The following is a 22,382-nucleotide window of genomic DNA, read 5'->3' on the forward strand; positions in this document are numbered from 1 at the left end:
CATCTCATTCAATTCCATTACTTGATAACAAGTCATCAAAATACTCCACTCAGGTGGGTGTTTGGGATAGCAGCTGTAGAGACAGAGGGTGTCAAGCAATTTAACACCTTGCCTGGGCTATCAGATAACCCAGTCAGGACTCTTGAAGGGGGAAGAGCAATGAGTACCAACTGCCACTTCTACGGTGCACTACCTACAGTACAGAACAACTCGAGATGCTGTGATCCCCATCCACAAGATGATCCGAGAGCTGGAGAGCCAAGGGGTGCTCAGCAAAACCCACTCACCCTTCCACGGTCCCATTTGGCCTGTGTGTAAATCTGACAGAGAATGGAGATTAACTGTGGACTATTGTGGCTTGAATGAAGTGATTCCACTCCTGAGCACTGCCATGCCAGCCATGCTGGAGCTCCAGTACGAGCTGAGTCCAAGGCAGCAAAGTGGTACGCCACTATTGACATTGCCAATGTATTTTTCTCCATTCCTCTGACAGCAGAATACAGGCCTCAGTTTGCTTTCACCTGGAGGGGCATGCAGTACACCTGGAACCAGCTGCCCCAGGGGTGGAAACACAGCCCCACCATCTGCCATGGACTGATTCAGGCTGCACTAGAAAATCTGCAGTACATTGATGCCTTCATTGTGTGGGGGAATATGGCTGCATGGGTCTTTGAGAAAGAAGAGAAAATCATCCAGATTCTCTCGAAAGCCGTTTTCGCCATAAAGAAGAGCAAAGTTAAGGGACCTGCTCAAGAGATCCAGTTCCTGGGAGTAAAGTGGTGTCTCGGTTTTAGAAGACAGGTGTCTGCTAGGGAGGGCAGGAGCCTCCCTTGGAATGAAAAGAATGTAGATCCCCTCCCTCCAAATTATTATAATTCTGAAATCAAGGGCTTTCAGGCAGAGATCTGGGGATAGGAATAACAGTTCTTTACTAGTGGAACCAGGCAAACAAACAACAATAGCTACAGCATTAGCAAGAAAACAGAACCAGGGACCCCGGGACAGCTTTCTTGGCTGAGACGGGATGGAGGAGACGCTTTGCTTCACAAACCCCCTTGGGCGAGCAGTCCCGGTGCTCCTGCAGGGCTCTGAGGAACAGTCGGCTGGAACAGCAGGGATGAGCTGAGATCCTGGGCCTGTGGCTGAGGTGTATCAGCAGCTCCGCGGCAGTGGCTGGCACTGCCACACGTCCCAGCAGGACAGGGTGTGTGAGGCCACCAACAAAGAGGGAAGAAGGAGAAGCAGCAGCAGCTCCATCTGGGTGATGGCAAAATTCCCTTCTCTCCACTGCAACAACTCTGCCCCCAACATGTCCTTCTCTGAAGCTGAAGAAAGCCTGCCAAACTGTCCCCACCCTCCTTTTTTTCCTGTCCCCTTCCCTGGCCCTGGGCCTGGCCAAACTCTTTGTCTTTTGTCAAGCACCCACCAAGTACCCACAGTTAGGTTGTCTCCACAACTAATGGGTAAAAATTCCATGGGCAAGCCAGAACTAAAAAAAAAAGTCACCTAACCCCCAACAAGTGGCAAGATAGGTGGTGTCAGATCCCACTGATGTCATCAAGATCATAGCAATGTCTCCACCAAGCATCAAGAAGGAAACACAAGCTTTCTTAGGTACCATAGGTTTTTGGAGAATGCGTAGTCCTGAATACAAACAGATCATGAGCCTTCTCTACCTGGTTACCCGAAAAAAGAATGATTTCCACTGGGGCTCTGAACAGCAAAAAACCTTTGCCCAGATCAAGCAGGAGATCACTCATGCAGTAGCCCTTGGACCAGTCAGGACAGGACCAGATGTGAAGAATGTGCTTTTCTCTGCAGCTGGGACCCATGGTCTGTCCTGGAGCCTTTGGCAGAAAGTGCCTGGAGAGACTCGAAGCCGACCACTGGGATTCTGGAGCCGAACAGAGGGTCCAAAGCCAACTACACTCCCACAGAGAAGGAAATTTTAGCTGCCTATGAAGGAGCTCAAGCCACCTCAGAGGTGGCTGGCACAGAAGCACAACTCCTCCTGGCACCCCAGCTACTGGTGCTGGGGTGGATGTTCAAAGCAAAGGTTCCCTCTACCTACCATGCCACCAATGCCACATGAAGCTCTCATCACACAGCACACCCATACTGGAAAACTGAATCACCCTGGGATCTTGGAGATAATTACAAACTAGCCGGAAGGTGAAAACTTCACTCTCACTGATGAAGAGGAGCAGGAACAAGTGACACAAGCTGAAGAAGCTCCACCGTACAACCAACTGCCAGCAGAAGAAACATGCTATGCTCTTTTCACTGATGGTTCCTGTCGCATCGTAGGGATGAACCGGAAGTGGAAAGCAGCTGTATGGAGCCCCACACAACAAGTCACAGAAGCTACTGAAGGAGAAGTTGAATCAAGCCAACTTGCTGAACGCAAAGCTGTTCAACTGGCCCTGGACATTGCTGAAAGAAGAAGTGGCTGTAGCTCTACTTCTGAGATTCATAGATGGTAGCCAATGCTCTGTGGGGATAGCAGGAGAAGTGGAAAAAGGCTAACTGGCAGTGCAGAATAAAACCAATCTGGGCTGCTGATGAGTGGAAAGACGTCACTAACAGAGTAGAGAAACTGTCTGTGAAAGTCCGTCATGTAGATGCCCATGTTCCCAGGAGTCAGGCTAATGAAGAGCACCTAAACAATGAGCAGGTGGATCAGGCTGCAAAGATAGAGGTGTCAAAGATAGACTTAGATTGGCAGCACAAAGAATAGTTATTCCTAGATTGATAGGCTCATGATGCCTCAGTTCATCAGGGTAGAGATGCCACCTGTAAGTGGGCATGAGACTAAGGGGTGGATCTATCCATGGACAGTATTTCTCAGGTTATTCATGACTGTGAGACGTGTTCCACAATCAAGCAGGCCAAGCGGTTGAAGCCTCTACAGTATGGTGGGCATTGGTCCAAATATAGGTATGGGGAAGCCGGGCAGATTGACTATATCACACTGCCTCAAACCCACCAAGGCAAGCGCTACGTGCTCACAATGGTAGAAGCCACCACTGAATGGTTGGAAACCTACCCTGCGACTCACACCACTGCCTGAAACACCATCCTGGGCCTTGGAAAGCAGGTCCTTTGGAGGCATGGTACCCCTGAGAGGATTGAGTCAGACAATGGGACTCATTTCAAGAATAGCCTTATAAACACCTGGGCTAGGGAACATGGTATTGAGTGGGCGTACTATATCCCTTATCATGTACCAGTGGGTGGGAAAGTGGAGAGGTACAATGGGCTGTTAAAAACCACCTTGAAAACATTGGGTGGGCAGTCTTTCAAAATTTGGAGCAGCATCTAGCAAAGGCTACCTGGTTAGTTAACACCTGAGGTTCAACCAACCAAGCAGGCCCTGCCCAACCTGAGACCCTCCATACAGTAGATGGAGACAAAGTCCCAGTGGTACATGTCAGGGGTTTGCTGGGGAAGACAGTTTGGATCAGTTCTGCTTTGAGTACAGACAAACCCATTTGTGGGTTGCACATCACGTTGCACGTGATGGATAATGCAGAAAGTAGGAACAATATGATGTGTACCTCAGGGAGGTCTGATTGTTGGGTGAGAACTATGAGTAAATATCACTGTTTGCTTAATATCACTGCCCTTGTCTGTATATACGTATATATATGTATATAACATATGTGTTTGTAGAGTTAGAATATATATTAATTTTGGTAATAAGTTGATGATATGGGGATAAGGGGTGGAATGGCCTGGGGTGACTTTATGATGCTTGAATCCCTAGTTGCCTTGTTTATGTTACATATTAAGTTCTGCACCTGTTGGGGAGGGTGAAACAGGGAAACCTTATGAATGTGATTGTTTGGCACTAGATTCTGAAAATATGAAGGCTAGAATCAAAGTAGAAATGAAAGCCTGCTTTGAGCCCTAGGATACTGAGTAGTGGTTAACCAAAGAACAATAGCCTATCCAGCTAGAGGAGAATCCCTGTTGATAAAACAATGTCCTTCTGATAAAACAAAGTCCAAAGGTCAAGAAGCAAGGAAAGAACTTGTAAAGTTTTGTAGAATCTAAAATGCAACACTGTATGTTAATATAGAGAAGCGCATAGGCTGGATGTAAATTCTTTAGTGGGTGTGTCTCATGGTGATTGGTTACTAAGAATTAGAATATTCACGATAGAAAAAGATATATTGGATTGAAACAAGAACTTCGCTCTCTTAGCTCTTAGCTCTTAACTCTTACCCCTTACCTCTTACCCCTTTACCCCTCTCCCCCTCTCTTAACTCTCAGCCCCCTCTCCCTGCTCCTACCCCTCTCGTCTTCCCTGCTCTCTCCCTCTGGTTTTTCTCTCTTTCTCTGTTTCTCTTACTCCCTCCCTCCCCTTTCCAACCTCTCCTCTCCTGCTCTACCTGTGCTCTCTCCCCTTCCCTGGACCACGTGGATGCCGAGGCTGGTGGCGGACATGGGTCTCCCCTCTTTTTACCCTTATAATAAGTTGCTTATACTTGAACAGCTTGACCCTGGAGAAGTCTCTCACCGCGAGCGAGCGATTTTTCACTCCAATATGCACCTTTAGGACTGGCTCTGGGTATGAAGGGGGGGAAGAAGAAACACACAGTTTCTGTCCAGAAAGAGCCCTCACTCCCCCACATCCTTCTCCTGGACTGCTGTGCTGTCTGCAGCACACACAGACAGTGGGACAGAGCACTCCTTTGCTTTTAGTAAGTTTTTAGCTAACTGAGACAGAGAAGTTCCCCAGACTTTTTTACTTTTTTCTTGGATCTGTTCAAACCTGCTCTGGACTGAAAACCCAGACAAATTCCGGGAGATCATGCCTGTCACCCACTGGGGCCTGGGCCTTGTCATTTTCCAGCACCAGAGGGGCTGATAAGAACCTGAGCAAGCTGAGCAACACCACATGAAAAAGACTTTTTTTCTGGATTTGCCATCTCATTGAACAGCGAGAAGTTTTATTGTTTTATATTATTCTATTTCTATTAAACAGTTTTTTCCACTTTTCTCCAAAGAAATCTTTTTCCCTGAAGCAGCTGGGGGAGGGACCACTTGAATTTGCTTTCTGGATGGACCCCATTTGGAAGCTCTTGCTCAACTTTGCCCTAAACCAAGACAAATACAATTATTGGTGCCCAATGTGGGGCTCGAACCCACAACTCTGAGGTTAGGAATCTCATGCTCTACCGACTGAGCTAGCCAGGCTGGCTGAGGTGGGGAAATACCTGAAAGAGAAGTGCCATGATGATTCTAAGAAAAAGATCATTGCAATAAGCTGAGCCCTGGTGTATGCTTACTGCTTGCTGCTAGATATTGTAGGGCAGCGAGATAAATCAGCAGCTACCCCAGTCACTCAGGCTGCAGCTCAGCCAGCAGCTAAACCAGACAGTGAACCTAAACCAATGGTTTTTGCTCCTACCATGAGAGGTATGAAACACAAAACCAAAACCGATCAGCCAGTGAATGATGATAATGATGCGGGGGAAGGACCCTCATCCTGTGTAGTGGTTTAGATTCACCAGTTTGAGTTTCCCGGCCAATGCACCAAATAATGTGGTGGGTTTAGAGCTGGCTAAAATCACCAGGGTACTTACTAATTTCTTGCTGTGAGATATCCGTTAGGAGAAGGGCAAAACTGGCTTAAAACTTAAAAGGAATAAAGAAACTTTATTAACAGGACCACAAGAATAAAAAAACCTGAATAAAACCTCCAGAACACCTTTCCTCCCCTTGCCCAGCTTTTTCCTTTCCCAACTGACAATGTAGAGATAAAACCTGGGACGTTAAAACAGTACCAACTATACAATAGTCTTTTCATCAGTCTTAGTAGGGAGAGGAGTTTTCTGTTGTCATGCCATGGAGACTTCTCCACAAGAAACAGTTCTCTCCTGGCTTTTCATTTCTATTAATAGCAGCCACCTGGGCAAAAATTCTGCCATTGTGAAATTTCCTCCCATTTTCACAGCCCTCCTAGAGGTGTGTTCATGGGCCATGAACTCATGGGGTATTATTTTAAGGATGAGTTTTTCAAAGGCAAATGTTCTCTCCATCTGTCTCTGTGATCATCTCTGGGAACAGAGGTTTTCTTCTCTTCCTGGGGGAAAGGGTCTGATAGTAAAAGGTTCTAAAATCTTAGAAAATTCGGAGACTTAGAAAGAAAGTTAGGTTTGGAAAGCCTTGGGAAAAGTAGGCCCTGAGAAATGTTAGGCCTTGTGCTTGCTAAAGATCAGGTCAAACTGCACCTGTGTAGTCAGTATATGATAAATGATACAATTGTTAGATGTGATTAGATACAATTATTGTTTAAAGAACATGAGGAACAATGTTAGGGGGCTAGGGGGGATCACAAGAAATCCATGCTTGGGTAAAAACAATGCTTACAATAGAACAATGTAAGTTTAATCATTAATATGTAAGTTGCATAACGGTAGAGTATAAAATATGTTCAACTCAAAACCAAATCGGGTCAGATTTGGATATGTGTACCCCTGACACCCAGAGCTCTTCAATAAAGCACCTTCATATAATCATTCTGTGATTATGTGTGATCCTGAACGCTAACAGGTCTTCATCACTCTCATCTCTCTCTCTCACTGTTCAAGCGTGTCATAGGATCACAGCTACTCCAACATCTGCTTGGCTTCATCAATGGATTCCTCTGCTCAGATCTACAGCTTGTATACTTCATTCCCCCAATACTCTTTCATGAATTAAAGGAGACTCATTATCCATCTCCGTGGCCCTATCAAAAGAATAATTCTTCCCCATTCGGCATCTCCTCATCCCTCTTTCATCTCAGGCTTGACTCTTTCTTTTACTGACCTTGATGTTTTCATGTTGTCTCTCTACGTGTCACTTTGTTCTCTTCTTTCCCTGGAGAGAGGATTGAGGTCTGCAGGTCTCATCTGTGTAGTGGAAGGCTTAAATCTTGCCCAGGCCTGTGGATGGTCATGTGAGCTCTGCTGGGGGCAGCAGCTGGAGCTGTTTATGCTGGATGATTTGTCGCTGCACTGGGCGAGGGCGACTATGATCTCAGGAGCCAGGCCAGCACTCAGAGGCTGCACACCGCAGGCTGATGGCTTCCCCTCCTCCTGCCTGGCAGTTTCTGGTGAAACTCAGCGGCTGCAGAATTTCAGCCAAGCTGGGGCCGGCCTGGCCCGGCGGTACCACTGCAAAGGCCTCAGCAGGCTCCCCAGGAAGGGGTCAGCCCCCTTGGGAAGGGGCCCTAGCCACCCCAGCCAGATTGGGACCCAGAGAGCTTCCCAGGAGGGGCCAGTGCCACAGCAGAGCCTGGCCTGGCCCTCCCAGGCCACCTGGGCCAGGCAGGGGCTGGTCTCCAGTTACCTCTTCAAGGCCGGAAGCTAAGAGAGATAGTTCCCAGGTTTGTGGTTTTTAAAAGGTGGAATGCACAGAGGTGGACCCAATTTTCTAGGGTTTAAAATGTTGTCAGTTCTCACAACTAGCCAGCTATTGGCCTGTCCTATGCACAGAAGTGGCTCCTAGCAGCTTCTCTTAAAGAAATCACTTCTGTGTGTGTTTCTTACTTCTCCCCAAATATCAATTAATGTCAAACTGCCACAACAGTATATGGGTTTGCTGGATGAATATAATCCTCCCTCCCTGCCTTCTTTCACAGTTACCCTCATCCTCATCCTATAAATTTTGATGTGCTTTATCCACCTTTCTGTATTTGGTTTGCCCTGCTAACGTTCATGTCTTCACCTATATAGTTAACCTGTTGTAGCTTCAGGTAGGAGGTGCTATTACACAATGTATGAAAGGATAGAAGACACACAGCTCTGATTTATCACTTTTTGACTGGTTGGTGCAGCCTCTGCTTTTGAAATTCTCCTCTGGGAAAGTTGAGATTGTTTAAGGGGTGATCCCCTTTGTGATATTGTTTACATATTTGCTACCCTACCTCTGGATCTCAGTATCTCCATTTTATTCTTCTGTAAAACTACTTTTTTTTTCTGCTGGATCTTCTTACCAGAAGCACCCAGCTTTAGGCTGATAGTGTTATCCATGGATTTTACAGTGGAAAATCAGCTGACAGATGCCTGTAAGACTTTCCATTTAGTCTCACTAAATGACTCTGGTGATCAATTTAGAGAAGGCAAAAAAAAAGTTTTGACCAAAATTTTACCGATATGTAGGGACCACCTGAACATTAAGTGAGCAAACAGGAATAGTAGTAAAGTCATGTGATGAGAAAAAGCTTTGAGTATCATTTTACACAAATGAACATAGACATTACTAAAAGAAAGGCAATGGGTCCTGGTTCCCAGAGTAGCATGGAAAACCTGCCTTAAACCTCCTTATGGAAAGCAGAGAGTTAAAATTGCTGTTGTGTGTAGTATTTCAAATCATGAAGTCATTAATGTAATTCATCCCGAGTTCTGTATTGGTATCTTTAACAATGCCTAGTTTTATTTATTTTTAGGAGGAAGGACAGTTATACTGAAAAAACAAGACTGTTGTCCCAGAGCTCATTCATTCCTGTTGTAGAAAAAATAAATTCTTTCCTTTCAGAAGACTTGATCTATGCAGTAACATGGTCACACATTTATTTTGTCACTTGGATTAAGTTTCTACAACAGGGCTATGCTCATAAGGATGTAAGTTCCTGGCATTTTTCCAGTTATCAGAACTGAAATATTAATGATCAAGTGTTTACTGAATGCCATTCCTCAAATGCAGGGACTCCACAGCATCTTGTTGCATTCATGGAATTAATTTGCTTGCATTATCTGGCCAACTGGTTCTTTTGTATTGCCAAGGTGATGAACAGATTTGACATTTCACTGATTACTTCACCAAAATTAAACAGAAAACAGGGCAACCATCCAAAGTTCCTTTCAGTGCGAAACCTAATTATAAAAATGCTTTGAGCAGCAATTTCTTTTTGGATGTTAAAGTGCTTTTATTAGATTGTTCCCCTGTCATTTTAAAATTTATTGCTAAACACTTGTAAATGGGGTTGTCTACTGAAGTAGAATTATTTTATTTTCTATATTTAAGATGAGACGAAAAAGTGCATGGAGCAAATTTTAGCCTGAATTTGTTAGTATTTTACATGTTTCTGAAAAGGAAGGAGAATAGCTAGTGCTGGCTTTCACAGATCCAAAATATGTAATTTAACTTTGTGTTGAATAAAATTGTATCTATTTTTTTTATTCACAATTCAGCAACTCCCAGTTTCCAAAAACTATTACGTAGCAAATAATGAAATCAAATATGTGATTTAAAATTTGAGTACAGCCCTTTGTTTTTAGAATCTCATATTATTAATGTTGATTTGCACAATTACTGGTGATAGAAAAATCTAACATGTTCTTGTACCTTTCTTCCATAAGCCATTACCCGTTCTCAAACAGCATAAAGTATTCTTAAATCATTTGTCAGGGTCATTGAATATCAGTTGGCCAAGTGAATTTTAAACAGTAAATTTAGAACTGAGAGCTGAAGTGGGTCTTAGAAGAAGTTTCTTGTGAAGTATTTTTTTTAGTGTCTTGGAATATGTTTCAGTTTTTATACTGCCTGTTGTTATTAACATCCTTTGGATCCCAGACAAGGTGTGATCTGGGGAGATTTCAAGGTGATAAAATTGTTGGGTTTTGCATATGATATTGTCTAGCACACTTTGGGTACTAAATCATATTGTGAGGACATAGATTAATTCTTGACACTGAGATCTATTAATATACCTTGAAGCCCAGTGAATTATGTGAATCTGCTGCTTCAAGCTGTAGAATTCTGCCATAACTAGGAGGAAATATTTTGCTGTAGGTAGATTAATGTTGAAAGCTTGTCAAGAAAAAGTTTAACATTTAAAATTTATTCTTTCTTTTTTTCCCAGTACTAGCGCTTCTACGATAAATATCATTTGTGATCTGAGGAAAAATAGAGGTATAATTTATTTTATATTTATCTGTATTACTAGAGTTTTAATGATATAGTCTATTCCCTATTAAAAACTGCACCCCAGTGAATAATCTTACAGAGGGTAATTTTTACTCCTACCTCTCTGAGAGCTCAAAAAATACAGTAAATGTCAGTGATTATCAAATAATTTAATTAATGCCCATTGCAGGACAAGTAATTAAGATAACATTCTGTATTAACAGATAACAAAAATGAGAATAAGAGATTTGCTAAATACGAATTTGCTAAATACTTTTTGAAGATAATGGATAGTATTTAACATGGATATTGTGACGAGGCTTTGAGTTGAGAGAATGCAGTCTGAGCAACACAGCTAAGAGCAGGTGTACAACACAAATGTGGGTTTGTTTTACGTTTGAGTGTTGAACTATATTTTCAGTACTAAGCCTTCTTAACTCCTCTTTGTATTTCTAAAGTGTCCAGAGCTGGGGGTTTAGCCTGGAGAAAAGGAGGCTCAGGGGAGATCTTAACACTCTCTTCAACTCAGTGAAAGGAGGGTGGAGCAAGGTGGGCGTCAGCCTCTTCTCCCTGGCAGCCAGTGACAGGACAAGAGGAAATGGCTTCAAGCTGCACCAGGGAAGGTTCAGCCTTGACATCAGGAAAATTTCTTCATGAAAAGGACTGTCAAGCTTTAGAATATACTGCCCAAGGGAGGAGGTGCAGTCACCATGACTGCCAGAGCACTGAGTGCCATGTCTGCCTGAATAGATTGTGATAAATGTAACCTTGGATAAAAATTCGTGAAAGAATAAATAAGTATATAACTGTATTTGTAACAAATATATAAAATATAGTGTGGCCTAGGGATTTCTCCCCAGCAGTAATTACCCATTCAGGCGGTAACAACCCTAGGCGACGTTTATCAGCCTGAAAGAAAGAGCAGGACACGGACAATCAGGCTAAACAATGAGAGGAGCCAGGCTGAGATGCCCATCGGCTCCACACTGCACCTGGACACCTCACCCTGAAAGCCCAACCGAAGCTACAATCGGGAAGCACTCAGAACCTTCCACATGCGAAAGGACTCTGCCCAGTCGTCTATTGATTCAGTTCCACGGTTCCAGGAAATTCATTCAACCAACCATCTAGACTCTTTGTTGAACAGTAACTGCTCGGAGTTTTAGCCTCAGGACACAAAATCCCGGACTGTCTACCCTCCTTCATGGATTTGGGTAAATCTGTACCTCTGGGTATAGATCCCTGTCCACCCAGCGCTGCGCTGATTTATTTTATTGTGTTTTTTTTTCTCTCGTTGTTTGTGATTGAAATTGTTTTATAATAAATTGCTTTTTGTATTAACCCTATTTTGCCATTGCATTTATAACAGATTGGTGCCGTGAACTCGGATCGGAGAAACTGCGGGGAATCTCACTGCCCAGGACGGGTACCCCCGCTGATTTTGGCAGCCTGGTGAGTTGAGAACCCCCGTAGCTCATTCCGATGTCCGAACTAAATTTAGGCTGAGATAAAACCACAATAAAAAGGAAAAGGATCCGGAGCAGAGAGCTCGGGAAGGCACGGAGCCTTCGGGAAGCCGCGGCTTGTTTTGCTCATAAAACGTCTGTTGTGCACAAAGACATCCACGCAGGAAAATAGCTGTAAGTACTGCTGGTTGAGTGGGCGATCGGGCGAGTGTGTGAGACGTGATCTGATCACAGGGCGAGTGTGGACTTCAAGGCCGCGTTTCCATCCTCCCGTGAGGGAATTGGCCGGCCGCGAAGGAAGCGATCCAGAGTGAAAGCTTTTTTTCTCGACACACACTTGTAAAAACCTGAGGCCAAAGGGTGTCTCGGGGGACTGATCGCAAGGAACTAAAAGGGGAAGGATAAGTCCTGTTGAGCTCGGGAACTGGTAAACCCTTTTAGTTAACGGACCCAGGTAGAGGTCTGGAAGAGGATCAAAAGTACCGATTACAAGAGACCTCAGCTCAGCTTGCTGAAGGGTGAGTATCGGCAAATTTTGATTCCTAGAGTAAGCACACAACGCAGAAACTGATACCGACTCACGGAGAAGTCGAAGACAGGTAAGAAATTATATATATTTGCGAAGTATGGGGCAGAAAAAGAGTAAGCTTCAAAGAAAAAGCACAGGGAAAAATCCCTCCGATCAGGGGGAGGAATCACCAGACATCCTGCTGGAAAGTCCCTTGGGGTGGATGCTAAAACACTGGGAAGATTGTCCCCAGAGGAAGGAGAAATCAAAGGCAAAATTGATACATTATTGTATGGAGGTTTGGGGAGGACAGAAGTTGAGAAGTCACCTCACTTGTCCAGTGTTAGGCACATTTGAAAAATGGACGTGTAATAAGATATTCTCCTATGTGGAGAATAAGGTCCCCTCAGATCCTGAGGAGAAGGAATATGCTAAGCTCTGGGTAAATGTCAGAGCAGGGCTATTCCCAATGAAACAAAAAGAAAAACGTGAGTCGAGAGGTGAGTCCTGGGAACCCCTCGACCACTTACCACCCCCATATCATGGACCGGCTGGACCTTCCTCTGCAGATCAACTGGTGTCTTCTGCACCCTTGGGCCCCCAAGACCAACCCACTGAGATATGTGTGTCTCAAGCGGGAGACTCGGTGCTGGCAGCGATGCCGGCAGCCCTTCCCCTTTCCCCGCCTGCAAACACCGTAGCCACAGTAGCCTCTTCGGAGGTTTCTCCTGCACAAGGCTGGGGATCACTCTATCCGTCCTTGCCGGTCCAGCCGCCGCAACCGGGACCCTCCCATATAACGGAGGGGATCCCTCCCGTCAACCGGGTGGCGGCGGAGTTCCCACAATTGATAACGGGGAGGCAACCCACAATCACCAACTCCCCTCCCGCAAGTAGAACCCGTTTGAGAGCAAGAATGACGGATAATGAATGGGGAGAGAGTGAAGAGGGGCACCGGTTGTTCCCTCTTAGGGAAGTACCGACGGCCCCAGGAGTGATTGGTTTTGTGAATGTACCCCTTAACTCTGGAGATGTAAGGGCATTTAAGAAAGAGATGGGGCGGTTGTTGGATGATCCTTTTGGTGTGGCTGAGAGGTTAGACGAATTTTTAGGGAGTAGTATTTATACCTTTGACGATCTTATGGCAATCCTGAGATCATTGTTTAATCAGGAGGAAAGAGAGATGATTAAACAAGCCGGTATCAGAGACTGGGACAGACGCAATCCACAGGGGACGCCAGGTAACCAGAAATGGCCTAGTGTAAGCCCGAGCTGGAATGCACAGACGGAGGAAGGCAGACGGAACATGATGGATTTAAGGAGCATAATTGTACAAGGTATAAGAGAAGCGGTCCCTAGGGGCCAGAATATTAGCAAAGTTTTTAGAGAGTGTCAAGGGAAAGAGGAATCACCCACTGAATGGATCGAGAGATTACGGCGAAGTTTACAGATTTACTCTGGGACTGACCCGAACTCTCCTGTGGGGGAGGTTCTGTTAAAAACACAATTTGTTGCTAAATCTTGGGAAGACATTAGGAGAAAATTAGAAAAGATCGAGGGGTGGCAAGATAAAAGCCTCCAGGAGCTCCTAAGGGAAGCTCAAAAGGTATACATGAGGAGAGAAGATGAGAAGCAGAAATTGCAAGCTAAGGTTTCAGTAACTGCAGTGAAAGAGGTCCAGAAACAAGAGCAGATACAGGGTAAGTTTAAAACACTACCCAGAAAAGGTCGAGGTTCTCACCGGGCAGCCCCGGCCCCACGGAGAGAACCCCCTGAATGCTACTACTGTAAACAGGTAGGACACATTCAGCGGAATTGTAGACAAAGAATAAAAGACGAGAAAATTTTTCAGGAGGATTAGGGGTGTCGGGGGCTCTTTAATTTGGGGACCAGAACATCCAAGGAGCCCTTGATAAAATTAAAAGTGGGCCCCCAATGACAGGAGGTAAGTTTTCTTGTGGCTACTGGGGCAGAGAGAAGTACCCTGCAGAAATTGCCATACGGATGTGTGGCTAGCAGAGAAAAAGTTTTTGTAATCGGTGCAAAGGGAGACCCCTTTGAAGTGCCTGTAATAAAAGATGTGGAAATAGAATCTGAAAATAAAATTTGCTTAGGGAATTTACTATTAGTGGAAGAAGCAGATTACAATTTGTTAGGAAGGGACATGATTGTCGCTTTAAGAATTAATATCATGATTAAAAATTCTGAATTGGTGGTGAAAATATTCAAGTTGACTCCTAAAGATGAAGAGAAAATAAACCCTGAAGTATGGCATTCAAAAGGAGAGGTAGGAAAGCTAGATATCAAACCTATCAAAATAGAAATCGAGAACCCTGAGGACCCTATAAGGGTTAAACAATATCCCATTCCGATGGAGGGGAGAAGGGGGTTGAAACAAGTAATTGATGACCTCTTAAAAGAAGGTACTTTAGAGCCTTGCATGTCTCAACATAACACCCCCATCCTGGCTGTAAGGAAGACGGATGGCAGTTTCCGATTGGTCCAGGACCTAAGAGCGGTAAATGCTAGGACCCGGACTAGGTTTCCGGTGGTGGCCAACCCCTATACCTTGCTAAATAGACTCTCACCTGAAGATGTGTGGTACAGTGTGATTGATTTGAAAGATGCTTTTTGGACTTGCCCTCTGGATGAAAGGAGTAGAGATTATTTTGCATTTCAGTGGAAGGACCCAGATACAAACCAAAAGCAACAGCTAAGGTGGACGGTCCTCCCCCAGGGGTTCGTGGAGTCTCCAAACCTTTTCGGGCAAGCTTTAGAACAATTGTTAACCCAATTGTTCTTGAGGACAGGACAAAGCTTTTGCAGTATGTAGATGACTTGCTAATAGCTAGACCGACTGAGGAGAGCGTGAGGAAAAGCACGATTGCCTTGTTGAACTTTCTAGGAAAGAAGGGTTTGAAAGTCTCAAAATCCAAGCTGCAATTCACAGAGCCCGAAATAAAATACCTCGGACATTGGATATCTCAAGGGAAAAAGAAATTGGACCCAGAGAGGGCAGCAGGCATCCTTGCATTGCCTGCACCAAGAACAAAAAAAAAGGCAAATTAGACAAATTTTAGGGCTCTTGGGATATTGCAGGCAGTGGATTGAAGGTTTCAGTGAAAAAGTGAAGTTTTTGTATGAAAGATTAAACACTGACAGGCTGAAGTGGACTGAACAAGATGAGTCTAATTTCCAGAAATTGAAAACTGTTCTTATGACTGCCCCCGTACTAACTCTACCAGATACGAATAAAGAATTCCAGTTGTTTGTGGATGTGAGTGGACAAACAGCACAGGGAGTCCTGACTCAGGAATGGACAGGCAAAAGGAAGCCTATAGGGTTTCTTTCAAAAATCTTAAATCCTGTTAGTCGGGGTTAGCCTACGTGTTTACAGGCAATTGTAGCAGTAGCTCTGTTGGTGAGAGAAGCCAAGAAAATAACTTTTAGAGCTCCCCCTCACCCCCCCACTGGGAAGGACCATTCCTTGTTCTCCTGACCACAGACACAGCTGTCCGGACTGCAAAAAGAGGCTGGACACATTCATCTCGAGTAAAAAAAGTAAAGGATTACGACGCCTCCGAGTGGAAAGTCACCACCCCTCCGGGAGAGCTGAAAATTAGACTTCGGCGTCATCACAAATGACCAGTGACGACCAGATAAGTTGTATCAACCCTGAATGTGATTGTTTTCCGTTTATACATTTTAAGTGTGCTTATTGTACACAAATTTGGGTAACCCACTGTTGGGGAGGGTACAAGCCTAAGGGATTGTGTACAAAGTGTCTAGAAAAAGAACAGGATTTGACTAGCCGTCTCTTAATACTTGCCACCAGGGCAGGGATTGTTAGAACTTGACTCTCCTGAGTGATTCCTACTTTTTCAAAAAGGGATAAGAGGTAAACTAGACTCCAAGGCAGAAGCTTTAGAAATCGAGTGCCGAAAGACAGTAAAGGTACCGTGCAGGACAGACACAATTAAGTCGTCTCGGTGGGCTACTTTCAAGAGAAGGTACGCCATATGGACTACAAGGGCCCCTGAAGAATATCCTTGCTGCCGAGAAGATGGTAATCCCCGCCGTATATTTTTATATGGGCGAAGGGCAAGGCAGAGGGATACACCGGTGGGGAATCCTGACTGTCCTGAGTCTAGCCGTGTGCTTGGCTGAGGGAATGATTCCCTAGGTACCTCCGGGGGAGCGTCCCCTGGGGAAGTGTGAGCAGCGTCGGACTGCCACAGATAACAGACGAATAATTGACTGTCCTCCGGAACGACAAGAGGAGTTTTGTTTGTCTAACGGCACTCAGTATAATCTTTGTGAATTAAAGGGGGAGGTCTGGTGTTACCACTCAGGGGCAGGTTTTAAGGATGGGCAGTCTAAGACTCCTATGAGAAGAAAAACCAAAGCTACCCACTTCAGGTATAAGAGAGAAGTGGGAATGCTTCCTCCAATTCCAATCTGTAGCCAATGCAACAAAATCGTCTGGACAGGAGGAAAAAGACAATCCACCTTTTTAGCATATTATAAAGTCAACCCTTTGTGTTACAATAAAGCAAACTTAAAAACGTGTGCCATAAGAGGGAAATTGTATTGGGAAGGTAAAAATTTAAAACATGAAGAGAAAGCCTCCTTTAGTAATGAACCAATAATTCTTGATTTGTTAAAAAGTGATGATGACCGAGTATGTTTACAATTCAATCAAGTGTTCTGCTTCTCCAGAGATGAGGAAGGGATGGACCCTGAAAGCAAAATAAAACAACTAACCCTAGAATTAAAGAAGCGAGAAGTAGAAATTCGGAAAAAGAGAGAACAAGAAAGCAGTTAAAGCCTTAAGGAAATTTGAAAATAAAAACAACCCTTCTCAGGAATACTGTGAGAATTCACTTACAGACTGGGAGGAGGACGAATGTAGTTAAAACTCCACAGTTCTCCCTCATTAGAAATGAATGGAATAACACAAATTTTTAATGTGATAAATTATTAGGCGGGGGACTGTGATAATTGTAACCTTGGATAAAAATTCGTGAAAGAATAAATAAGTATATAACTGTATTTGTAACAAATATATAAAATATAGTGTGGCCTAAGGATTTCTCCCCAGCAGTAACTACCCATTCAGGCGGTAACGACCCTAGGCGACGTTTATCAGCCTGAAAGAAAGAGCAGGACACGGACAATCAGGCTAAACAATGAGAGGAGCCAGGCTGAGATGCCCATCGGCTCCACACCGCACCTGGACACTTCACCCTGAGAGTCCAACCGAAGATACAATCGGGAAGCACTCAGAACCTTTCACATGCGAAAGGACTCTGCCCAGTTGTCTATTGATTCAGTTCCACGGTTCCAGGAAATTCATTCAACCAACCATCTAGACTCTTTGTTGAACAGTAACTGCTCGGAGTTTTGGCCTCAGGACACAAAATCCCTATAAAAACCCCGGACAGTCTACCCTCCTTCGTGGATTTGGGTAAATTTGTACCTCTGGGTATAGATCCCTGTCCACCCAGCACTGCGCTGATTTATTTTATTGTGTTTTTTTTTCTCTCGTTGTTTGTGATTGAAATTGTTTTATAATAAATCGCTTTTTGTATTAACCCTATTTTGCCATTGCATTTATAACAAGATGGTGTTCAATCATTGGCTGGACTGGGTGATCTTGGAGGTCTTTTACATCCTAAATGATCCTGTGTTCTAACTACTTGCTTGTCAACGTGATAAGTAATTCAGGGCTATATTATATGGGGAGAAACACATTGCTGTAGATTTGAAAGTTCACAGATTATGCCCCTGTGCACAGAGAACACTCCTTTGCTGTGTTTTGCTGCTAACAATGGTCCCAATGAATGTGCCCTGTTGCTGTCTTTCATTGTGCCAGTGGGTCTCCTATAATTTAAAACTATATGTGTGTGTATGATATATCTGCCTGAACTGTGTAAGAACACTTCAAACACTCTAGAAGCATAAACTTAAGTAATTTCTCATTTTTCTATTTCCCTTTGAAATAAGCAAGGGATGTGTGGACCTGGTGTAACAGAAGTGCTGTGCAAGCTCGTCAGGAACTCCTCCGCCAGGGTCATCTTAACAGTATTCTTTTTGATCCTGTGTTGGCTTTGTGACAATTTCAGGGAAAAGAAGCAGAAAAAGAGTCTATTTAGACCTTAGTGCACGCTCAGGTTTGAGTCTTTAGTAGAGCCCAAATGAGGTATACTAGCTATTAACATTTGCTTATCAGAGCTTAATCTTGAATTTATGTTTAACTTTACATGTCTGTCAGAAAAGACTTCGTTGGACCAAAATCTATTTCAGAGAACTATTAAGGGAGAAGGAACTGCAAGACTTTTGGCAGGACAATAAACTCATATGCTGAACTCATTTATATTTGCTAAACTGAAACTTCCTGCAACACAAAGGCCACCAAGTTTTTTTTGAAAATAAATTGAGTCGTTTAGTCACTGCCAAGAAAAGACAAATGGAAAACCATATTTGTTTGCAAAGGTGCTTCCTACAGTATTTCTAACTTCTACCTATTGTTTCTCCATAGGTTGTGCCTGGCTGACATCCTCACTGATACCAGCCATTCTGAAGCTACTCATGCAGAAGCAGCAGCAGTAATTGGCCAGATCATATCTCCACTTCTCATGTTCACTCAGCATCCCAGAAGCTTTCTGGAAGATAAGGAAGAAATCATGACAGCACTTGTCAGTAAATTTTGTACAGGATTCCCGAGTCCATTTAAAATAACAGGTATTTACTCTTTCATTAGAAATATTTCCTAAATAATGTTTACCATATTTCTCTTAACAAGTAAAATAACAATTTTAAATTCTGAACCAGAGAATTCTGCAATTACATAATATTTTTTATTCCAGGCCACATGTGAATAGAATTTATGTATATTTGTAAAAATAATATCTGTGTGAAAATCTTTCTTAAGAGCCTCAGGAAAGACTCAGCAAAGCATCTTCTTGCCTGATTTTTGTCTGTAAGAGAGGAATATTGAGAGCTGCTAATCTTTATGCCTGTTGTATTTTCCAAACTTGCTAGAACTCAAGCTCACCACTACATCTGCATTTGTATAATAATTCAGAGGAAAAGTAGAGTATCATAATCTATGGTATTGTTACAAGAAAATAAAAGGTCTGTCTTTCTTGTCTAGGCCCCTGATCCGTGGTAAAATGAGAAAATGGTAACAGCAAGATTTTCCTTAATCTGGGTCAGTGAGAATAATTTAGAAAAACAAGATGACATTTCTCATTGCTTTCTAAAGAGTGGAATATCTTCTTTCTGGCACTGTGCTCCCTCCCTCTCAAATACCAGAAGCTTTCATTCAAGCATTCTCTTCTCTCTAGTCTGGAAATTCAGTTTCCCAGAGCTCTGTGACAGAGTTTGCTTTTTGGGTCTTCTAGTTTGATTTCTCATGTGTAATAGATCAATACATTTGGAAATTTTTCTAGTGAGCCCAGTGGTTAAGCACTTCCATTTGAATGCATGATTTTGTGTGGTTTTTGTGGTTATTTTGTTGTTTGTTTGTTTTTAAGATGGAAAAAAGAGTAGTACGATGATGTGAGGATTCTGTGGTGACTGGGTATTACCTGAGATGTACTTAGGCATTCTTCAAAAGGCCCAAATAGAACTAGTGATGCAGAAATCAAGGGAACAATTTATTCCTGATGTCCAGCAAAAAATGGAGATGCTTGCGCTGTGAATCCAGCAGGTAGAATTAACTTTTGCTGAGCTTGGTTCTGTTGTAGACAGTGTCATCTGACCTGATTTTTTTCAGATTATGAAATGATTATTAGAAGGTACCACAGTCAAGTGCCAATCTGAACAGCCTATCCAGAAGGCATTAGCTGGTGAATCATTTCCTCAATTCTTGCTGTTTAAGTTCCACAGGAATTTTAGTGGTATATATTCTGCCCAAGAAATGTAAGCATTAAAAATAGAACATGTATAACTTTGAAAAAGCTATTTCAGTAATCACACACCAGTTTCTTTGTAATATTTATAACTCAGTAATTGAATTGCAGTAATATGTTTAATTTTTAAACCATGCAGAAGTCCCATTTCCAGGTGATTCACATCTTAGTTAAAGTACATATGCACAAGGGATTAAAAAGTTGTTGTCTCTTCAGCACTTCTTTTTGAATATGCAGCATGATTATTGACTACAGGGAATTAGATTTAGAGATCAGCAACATGTATATGTGCCTTGTTGTAAAGAAGAAGATGTATAATAGAATTATTCTCATACAGATCATTTACTGTTAGCTTTCTGCCTCTTATATTCAATTTTATTTAGTTATATCAAGCTTTATTTTGAACAACATGCTGTTGCTCTATTGGGAACGGCGAGAAGAACGACAGACTCTCTTGGGAGTCGATCAGGAGAATTTTCTTCCAGTTTATTGCTTCAGGTCTTTTTTATAGACCGATACGTGAAAGTACAGAAAAGAAAACTCTTATTGGTTAGTAAACTAACACATCACCATCATTGGTCAGTGGGGTTCACCACCCCTCGACCTTCTCTTGCAAGAAAACAAGGAACAGACAAACAGCACCTGCAAGGCTGTTTTCTATCTCTGAGGATTTTTTTAATTCTTCCTCATGAATTCCCAGGCCACTTTCCCAGGCAAGACTGAGAAAGTTATGTGGCCTGCTATTCCACAGGCACTATGCTCCCTGCTTCACAGTTAGCATCCATAACATGCAGTGAAATATTCCCAGTAGAATGGTGTACTAGGTAGAGCATGTAATTTATTAGAAGTTGTATGTTGGTCTCTTCTTCCACGTATAGAACAAGAGTAAATGATCTCAAGTTTTGCCAGGTGAATTTTAAACTGGATATTAGGAAAAACTACTTAATGGAAAGGGTTCTTACGTGCTGGAAAATTCTGCCCAGGGAAGTGCTTGAGTCGCCATCCCTGCAGGTATTTAAAAGCTGTGTTGAGTTGGGCACATGGTTTAGTGGTGGGCTTGGCAGTGCTGCATTTGGTTAGAGCCAATGATCTTAAAAGTCTTTTCCACCCTAAACCATTCTATGATGTTACATAATTGATAAAATTAAGTTTATATTTTTTGTTTCCTTTTTTTATCTCCATGTTTATGAATTTGATATTGGCTAATAAGATCACTATTGCAAGTTGCAGATGCTTAAATATTGCCTTTAAATGCTGCAATGAGAGAATGACTTTTACTCAGCTTATTTTCTGCATTCCTAGAACTGTGCCAAGAAGCCTCATCAGGTGAAGTTTTCCTGATGGCTTCAGCAGCTCTTGCCGATATTACTTTCTTTGATATCATGGCTTGTGAAATATTGCTCCACTTAAATGCAATGAAGATTCTCCTAGCAGTGTGCTCAGACAAACGCATACTCCTTATTCCTGGGATCAGGTGAGGAATTTATCTGCAAGCCACTGTCACATTTGTGTAAAAGCCAAAAGATTTCAGCACTATGTCCATTTTGACATAGCCAAACCTAAGTTTCTTTTCTATGACAGCTTTAATGTGATTTTCAAAAAATAAAAAAATATTTCAGTTCCATTTACCTAAGATAGTAGAATTTATTGTTTTTCATCTTGAATTAGGACAGGGACCCAGACAGGTTGTGGAATCTCTGTCCTTGGAGAGATTCAAAACTTGACTGGACAGAGCTTTGAGGCAAAGATATGCATGGAGCCTAAATATACAGTTGTCATGTCAAAGATGGATTAGCTTCAAAAGCTGAATAAGGACCTGATCCCCAGCCCATTGATGTTGTTGGGCTTTGGATAAAGTCCTGTCTGCCTGGTAGATGGTTTGCAAATTTTTATTAGCAAATACTGCTAATGTACTTTTGCCTTTCCCTTTCCTTCTCACCACTATTTTTAGGTTGTTTTTTTTTTAGTAAAGGGACACAGAATACTAAAGGTCTATGCTAATGCACAGATGAATTATGGTAGACTTGAGATCCTCACTGCCACAGAAGAGTTTTCACCCTTAACCAGGAGCCAGGCCTTGGAGATTAAGGCCCAGTGGATCCTAGAAACGGATTATTGGTGTTCTAGGGGGTGACAAGAACTGTTTTAGATTATATTTATAGCACTTACTAGTTTTTCAGCTCAGGACTGTATATAAAAAGATAGTAATTAAGCCATAATTACTTAGTGCCCTTTGGGCAAAGTCAGAGATATCAGCTGTGATGTTGACATGGCTGTGTACTATCACATATGTACAATCCTTCACATTCCTTTTTTTTAATTCTTCCTGCATGCTCTCATAGTTTTGATTTCTTTATTTCTTTATGCCCTCATCTGAATTCTGCTGTCAGCTGTGAGTTTGCAGTTTTCTCTGTGGGTAGCACAGCAAGCCCCTTTTTTTTAATGAGGAAGGCAGACACTGAAAGAAATACGTATGACTTTTTAAGGTGACAGGCTAATTCCAGGCCTTTTGCAGCTTCCAATATGGAAGTTCATCTCACCAGCTAGATGAACAGTAAACTGAATGGCTTTCTTCCAAGAGCTGAGGAGATT

At 42.9% G+C, this 22,382-nt stretch overlaps 1 protein-coding gene and 1 non-coding gene across 2 annotated transcripts in view; one reads left to right on the plus strand and one right to left on the minus strand.

The window, feature by feature from the left end:
• Positions 1–22,382, plus strand: part of LOC102101892 (uncharacterized) — a 70,055-nt gene that overhangs the window by 34,159 nt on the left and 13,514 nt on the right. The window contains 4 exon segments of the mRNA XM_014251858.2: positions 9,568–9,574; positions 18,416–18,576; positions 21,093–21,239; positions 21,242–21,264. Of these exon segments, the coding sequence (XP_014107333.2) occupies positions 9,568–9,574; positions 18,416–18,576; positions 21,093–21,239; positions 21,242–21,264 (338 nt within the window).
• TRNAR-CCU (transfer RNA arginine (anticodon CCU)) lies at positions 5,130–5,202 on the minus strand. Its single transcript has one exon. It is a non-coding gene; the product is annotated as a tRNA-Arg (tRNA).

Source organism: Pseudopodoces humilis, chromosome 7, assembly GCF_049639895.1.
Source record: "Pseudopodoces humilis isolate 2021_Gansu_Grassland_sample_001 chromosome 7, ASM4963989v1, whole genome shotgun sequence".
In the NCBI taxonomy this organism is placed as follows: Eukaryota; Metazoa; Chordata; class Aves; order Passeriformes; family Paridae; genus Pseudopodoces; species Pseudopodoces humilis.